Below are 7,245 nucleotides of genomic sequence, written 5' to 3'. Positions count from 1 at the left end.
TTGTATTTATTTCAAAGTGACGTCCAGGTGGGAGATGGCTGAGGCCTTCCAGGGCAGTAGCGGTGGGAGTGGTGGGAAGTGGCCGGATCTAGGACCGACTGGGAGGGGGTGACACAGAGAGGGCGGGGGTGTCCAGACCAGAGCCCCAGAGGAGCTGCCTCTAACTGAGACGGTGCAGATGGGCCGGGCAGGTTTGGAGAAAGTGGACTGAGTCCAGACTTCTGGGGTTAGAGGCTCCTGTCCCGCCCCCTGGACTCCCCGAAAATGCTCCTGGACTAGGGCGCCCCCTGGCGGCTGGCGCGTGTCTCAGTCTGAAAAGGACACGGTTTTTCCTTGTATTACTGAAACATACATTGGTCTCTCATCATACGTAATTGTTATAAAAATCCAAGCTGCAGAAAATTAGAGCTATGATCACTGGCCACCCCCACCCGGAGCCCACCCAGGTGACCCGTGCTGGCCAGGCAGCGAGCTTCCCATGAAGGCTCAAAACTTGACACACGCTGGGGGGGAGTGGTGGGGCTGATTGGGGGTGACACCAACGCTGCTGTCCCAGGGAGGGTCCTGCTCGTTTTTACAGAACAAGAAACTTTCGGTGAAAGGTCCACTAATTGAAGCAACAGGGGCCAGTGTCCGCTGTTGTGCTAAATCACCATAAACGATATGAAGGGGCGTGGCTGTGTACCAATAAAACTTTATTGACAAAAACCGATGGCAGGCCTTTCAGCTCTAGTTTGCGGACGCTGGCGAGTGAGCAGCCATTCCCACTTCCACTAGCCCACCACCCGAGATGGAGGGGCTCAAACATGGTCTGCACTTGCCTTTTGCTCCTGCAGCTGGACCTCGTACTGGAAAGCTCTGCCCATTTCTATGGCTTTTCATGCTCAGGGTCAAAACCTACCTTCCAGTAGTTTTTGGATAAAACCGTGGAAAATATGTTTCTTATACTTCAGCCATTTCATTTTCTTAATTATGGAAATTCCAAAAAACAGGCAGTTGAGACTACAGGGAGCCCTCACCTGCTCTTTGCTGGCCCGGGAGGCGGTTCACCTGGGGTCGCACAAAGGCTTCTGCTGTTGCGATGGAAGTGACTTTGGCCAGTGTGACCCAGAGACCCTCCGGTCTGCAGCTCTGACAAAAGCTTTTAAACCAAACGCAAAGCACTGACCTGCCTGTTAATGGTTGAATCTCCCATCTAACGCCCAAACCACACTCCCAGCTTCCCACGACGGACTGGAAGTTTCTAGCTGGTTGGTTTGAAGCCCAATTGTGTTCAGGGGGCCATCCACAAGAAAATATTACAGTATCTTAGATATTTAATGGGCTGCCAGCCCCGTCCCTAATCTTTCTGATCACCCGCGTGTTCCCTCTGGGGAGCTGGAGGCCCCTCACGTCGGCCCCACCCTGCCTTCCTTCCCTGGTCTTCTTTTCTTGGCCCCAGACCCAGAATCAACTGTTTCTGGGGGAGGCACCTGGTTCCCGGGAAGGCCCTTAGAAGCCGCAGGTGGGGCAGGCCCCGTGGCGTAGCGGTTAAGTGCGCGCGCTCTGCTGCTGGCGGCCGGGGTTCGGATCCCAGGTGCGCACCGACGCACCGCTTCTCCGGCCACGCTGTGGCGGCGTCCCATGTAAAGCGGAGGACAATGACCACAGATGTTAGTTAGCCCACGGCCAGTCTTCCTCAGCAAAAAGAGGATTTGCGTGGATGTTAGCTCAGGGCTGATCCTCCTCACACACACACCAAAACAGCAGCCGCAGGTGGACCACAGGTAATTTGACTTTCGGCTGTCAGACACTCGGCCCCGTTGCTTCGGGGGCTGCTGTTCTTCTCCTGGGGGTTTGTGGAGACTTCGCGTATCTATTGGGGATGGTATAGACGGGCTGCACGTGTCCAGCCCCTCTGCTCTCAACACCGTGGGTCCTTGTGCTGAACTGGACGAAGGCAAGTGTCTAACCTCGTCATGCAGTCTGTCCTGCTGTTACATCCACTGCCTTCTCAACTACATAAACACAAGGACCCACGCTGTTTAACCATTTACTTGACTCCAAATCAAGAAATAACTGTATAAGCAAATGACATTGAAATTCAGAGACAAACTCCAAACAGGAAGGAGCCCAGCGGAGCTGGCAGTCACCACGGAAGGAGGGAGTGACAGCGAGGCAGGAGGCTCCTCATCGTGTCCCGTCCCCTCTCACCTCACCGTCTGGACTCCGGCTCATCGCCTGGCCATCCCTCACATCCCCAACTGAGGCACAGACCCGGGCCTCTGGGGGCCACCTCGATGGCCGTAGGACATTCAGGAAGCATCAAACCTCCCCATCGGAGGTGATGGGGCTTCAACCTTCCGCTTGCTCAGCCCAAACCTGGGTGTCACCTTGACTTTCTCCCATATACTACCAGCGAGCTGGGGGCTCCCTCGAGCCCCACTGCCGCCTGGACAGCCCCTGCCCAGTCTGAGGCGCCCGCGTGTCATCTTGTCTGCTCTCCCAGGGCCCCCTACAGTCTGCATGTTTCCCTCCACGTGAACGGAACAAACCAAGCAAATTTGCGGGACCAGGGCTGGGAGCCTCCCCCATCACACCCCATGGGGTGGTCTGCAATTCCACCCACAGACAGCCGTCAGTTCTGGGGAAGGCCCACCCCAAGGCTGGGGACCTGAGTCACTGCGGAAGGCTCCCGGAAGCTCATCAGGGGCACAGCGTCCAGGGAGAGGGACAGACAAGCAGCACGGTGCAGGTGAAGAGCATCCTGAGGGACCCTGGGCAGGTGTGCGAGGTCGGAGGGAGCTGGGAGGAGGCTCAGATCACGCACAAGTTCCCACTGTTCGAGCTTCGACTGGACACCACCCACCCCTGACTGGGGGCCGTGGGAGGAGGGGCCCCAGCAGGGGATGGGGGCTGAGGGGCGACGCGGCACTCACAGCAGGAGAGGCTGCCGGGCACCCAGGACACACCAGGTGCTGCACCTGGGGGCCTGGGACCAAATGCAGCAGCTGTTCGTGTTAAGACGGCAAAGAGAGCGGAACAACAGATGGGCTGGGGCACAAGACCCTGGACATCCCCGGACGCGTCACGGGGCCCGAGTCACTCAGCTCCCAACCCCCCACCCGGACGCCGGACGCCGGGAAGGACGGGGCAGACTCGGGACTCCGGAGTCTGTGCCTTTATTGGCGCGCAGCCTACTTGAGGGGGATGAAGCGGGAGGAGTGGGTGGCCCCGATCCCGGGCCGGCCGTGCTTGACGGGCTTGTAGGTGATGGAGAACTCGCCCAGGTAGTGGCCGATCATCTCCGGCTGCGGAGGCGAAGAGCAGCCCGCGTCAGGCGTTAGGCGACCGCGGCGCACGGGCCCCACCCGCCCCCCGGGCCCGGCGCAGCCCCGCTCGCCCCGACGCACCTTGATCTCCACCTGGTTGAAGGTCTTGCCGTTGTAGACGCCCACCATGCTGCCCACCATCTCGGGCAGGATGATCATGTCGCGCAGGTGCGTCTTCACCACCTCGGGCTTCTCCATCGGCGGCGCCTCCTTCTTGGCTTTGCGCAGGCGCTTGAGCAGCGAGTGCTGCTTCCTCCGCAGTCCGCGGTTCAGCCGCCGCCGCTGCCGGGCGCTGTACAGCTGCATCAGCTGCTCGCTGCGGGGGGGCACGGCGGCCTGAGCCCTGGCCGGACACCCCCGCGCCCGGTGACGCCCCCCAACCCGCCCTCACGGCCGGGCCAGGGCCCGTGCCAGATACTCGGGACGAGCCCCGCAAAGGCAAGAACCCCCACATCGGTGTGTGCAGAAGAGGAAACCGAGGCAGGGGAAAGGTGGCCGAGCTGCTGGACCCCGGCGCACAGGCCTCAAGAACCCAGGAGCAGAGACCCCCAGAAGCCCCCAGCCCACGAGGAGCCTGTTCTGTGAGACCCCCCGCGCCCAGACCCAGGCACACCTGCCGGGGACAGGTGCTCCCTGCTTGTCGATAGCCTCCCTCCCCATCTGGGGGCCGGACCCCGCACCCGCTCTGCACCCGAGGGCAGGTTTTTAAAAAGCAAAAGTCAGACCACCCCAGCCCTGCCCAGAAGGTTCCTGCCCAAGCTCAGGCCAGGGGGTTGGCCGATTCCCGCGTACGTGCCAAACCCCAGGATTTTACAGGGTTTCCCGCGAGCGGGAGAGCGCTCTTAGGTTTCCTAGCGCCTGGAAACACGTCCAAAGACACGTGCTGAGCGTTACACTGAAACCTCAGCGTGTCCTAATAAAGTTTTATTGGCACGCCGGCCCGCCCATCGTTGACACTCGGTCTAAGCCGCGCGCACAGCTCGGGCTGCAGCCCCCACCCCCGGGGCCCTCCCGCCGGCCCCCCGCCCGGCCCGCGCCCCTTACTAGGACATGTCCAGCAGCTGGTCGAGATCCACACCGCGGTAGGTGAACTTGCGGAAGGTCCGCTTCTTCTTCTGCTCCACTTCCGCCTGCGCGGGCCCGGAGCGGTCAGCGGGAGCCGAGACCTACCTCCCAGCCCCACGGCCGCGGCGCGGTCACCGGGGCGCCCACCCAAACGCGCGCGGCGCCGCCGGGTACGGGAGCCCGCGGGGACACACCACCTCCACCCCGTCCCTGGGCGGCACGCGCGGTTCCGGGCTACGGGAGCTCGGCTGGGACATGCCGGTCCGCACAGGCCTTCCCCGCTCCGGGTCGTCCCGACATCCACCACACCCGCCCCGCGCCCCATATCTGGCGGCCCCGGAGGCCTGGAGGAGGCTGCCGCAGCCGTGCGGCCTGACCCCGGCCTCTACTGCGCGGCTGCACCGCGGATGGCGAAGGATGCATCCGGCACAAACACCCAACCCGCAGCACTCACCATCTTGTCGGTTCTTCAGAGAGGACCACCCCCAGTGCGCCTGCGCAGTTATCGCGAGGGCGCCCACGTGCCCCGCCCATCAGCCGTGTGCGTGCACGCGCTTCCGCTTTCCGGCGGAGGACGGGCGCCCTCTTCTGTCCGGAGGGCAAAGCGCAGGCTGCGAAGACTAAAGGAGCCACTGTCTCTTGGGGCCTCGGACCTCAGGGCTGGGGCCGGCCGCCTAGTCTTTGGGAGACCCTTCCTCAACTGGGGGACATAGCACCTCGCTTCCCCTTTCGGAGCCTCATATTCGTGCTCTATAATCCGCATAATGGAACCCACCTAGCAAGATTTACGAAGCACCTACTGTTGGCAGTAGGCGCGGTCAGGGGGTTCGGGTCCCCATATTGCTCTCGAGAGGGAGCTCTCGCGTCCAGTAGGGGAGGCAGACACATAAGAGACAAGGTCATACAGATATCACAGCCGAGAGGGAAGCCAGGAGGGGTGGGACACTGGCTTCACACAGATGGTCAGAACAGGCATCCCTGATAAGGACCAGCCAGCCCTTAACGGACAAAACTATATAAAAGAACAACTGTTAACAATGGCTAGGGATCAGGGGCTACAGCTATATGGGAGTGCTGTTTCTGTATTCACTGGGACTAAGTGTCCATCTGAAGGGGATTCTGGTACATTAAGAGGTATGTGCTAGCCTATGGCCCAGCAATCCCCCTTCCGGGTGTACAGCCCAAAGAACTGAGAGCAGGGACTCGAACAGATTTCTACACCCGTGTTCATTACAGCATGATGCACAACAGCCAAAAGGTGGGAACACCCAAGTGTCCATCGATGGATAAAGAAAATAGTATGTACACACTGGAATATTACTCAGCCATGAAAAGGAGGGAGATTCTGACACCTGCTCCAACGTGGATGGACCTGGAGGACATGACACTCAGTGACATGAGCCTGACGTGGAAGGACGGATACTGTGTGATCCCCTCACAGGAGGCCCCTAGAGGAGTCACAGCCACAGAGACAGAAAGTGGATGGTGGGCCAGGGGCTGGGGGAGGGGACGGGGAGTCAGTGTTTCATGGGGACAGAGTCTCAGTTTGGGAGGATGAGAAAGTTCTGGAGACGGATGGTGGGGGTGGTTGCACGACAGTGTGAGTGTGCTTAATACACTGAATTATACGTTTAAAAATGGTTAAAAATAAATCTGATGTATATTTTGCCACAATAAAAAACCAAACAGATGTATATGGTAAACTATGGAGCACTAAGAAAATCACTCAAAACATATAGTGAAAACAATTATTAAAGGAATTAAAATGCTACACTAGGAAATACTCATTTAATGAAAAAGAAAGCATTAACAGAGTCACACGAGCACAAAAAAGACATGTGCCACATAGAAAACAAAGCGAAATGGCAGAGGTAAAGCCGGGCCCGGCGGTCACAACATTAAATGCCAATGGTTTGAGGAGGCCACCAGCCCTGGAAGCGGGAGCAGGCGTGCAAAGGCCCTGAGGTCAGAATGAGCTGGGTGCTGCTGAACCAGGGAAAAGGCCAGTGCCCCCCTCTGACTCCACTGTGCCTGTTTCCCTGCGGGGCAGGCAGCAACTGAGCCTCCAGCCCCATCCCAGCCTTCAGGGCAGCTAACTGGGTGGGGTTTGGCTCAGCCCAGCAGCTTTGTGGGGAGCTGGGGCTGGCCTGGAGGGAACGGGAAGCCTGGAAGGATGCTGAGCCCTCCTTGGCCAGTTACACAATCCCGGGGGAGAGCCAATTAAACTGCACCCAAAGGAGGGGCCATCCCTCCCCGTCACCCACATGTTTGGGGCTGTTGGAGGTGTCCTTCGGGGTGTGAGGGTGTGGCGCTGGCTTGCCCACGTTCTTGGGAGCAAACGGTCAGACTGGCAGGGAGCTCGTAGCGGCTGGAAATGCCTTCAAGGTTTGCACAGCGCCCAAGGCCGGGAGAGGGCCACTCCCACTCCTCCATACGCCGCGGCGCAGCTCGGGAGGGAGCTCGAAAGGCTCGTCGACAGGGGAACGAGGGACCTCCTCCGGGTGCGAGGGGTGTGTGGCGGGGTGCCGTCTCCAAGGGGCCTTTGGGGTATGGTGGGGAGGGCGCCCCTTTTCTTGACTATCTCTGAGCTGAGCTGACCTGCCCGACATGGGGCGTGAGCTGGGCTGCGTTTCGGGGGGGGGGTGGCTGTTTTGTCCCTCCCTTGATCCCAAGCTGGGACACTGGAGGCAGCCATGTTTTGGATGAATTGGCTCTTTGTGTTATGTTTTAAAACCTCGACTGTGGTCCTTACAACAGAATGACGGCCCCCAAAGACGTCCCCGTCCTGGTCCCGGGACCTGTGGACGTGTCACCTCACGTGGCAGAGGAACTTTGCGGATGGATTAACTTGAGGCCCCTGAGATGGGGG

General features: G+C 59.7%; 1 protein-coding gene across 1 annotated transcript; it reads right to left on the bottom strand.

Moving 5' to 3' along the window:
- Nucleotides 1-3,145: 3,145 nt before the first annotated feature.
- RPS15 (ribosomal protein S15) lies at nt 3,146-4,887 on the bottom strand. The gene is made up of 4 exons (XM_058537694.1): nt 4,831-4,887; nt 4,356-4,441; nt 3,393-3,627; nt 3,146-3,290 (listed from the first exon to the last, which is right to left on the bottom strand). Exons 1-4 carry the CDS (start codon nt 4,831-4,833, stop codon nt 3,177-3,179), a joined length of 438 nt encoding a protein of 145 aa, XP_058393677.1. The 5' UTR covers nt 4,834-4,887; the 3' UTR covers nt 3,146-3,176.
- Between the last annotated feature and the right edge of the window lie 2,358 nt (nt 4,888-7,245).

The sequence above is a fragment of the Diceros bicornis genome, unplaced genomic scaffold (assembly GCF_020826845.1).
Source record: "Diceros bicornis minor isolate mBicDic1 unplaced genomic scaffold, mDicBic1.mat.cur scaffold_67_ctg1, whole genome shotgun sequence".
Classification (NCBI taxonomy): Eukaryota; Metazoa; Chordata; class Mammalia; order Perissodactyla; family Rhinocerotidae; genus Diceros; species Diceros bicornis.
Note: the sequence above shows the minus strand (reverse complement) of the source record. Positions and strands in the feature narration are given on the sequence as shown.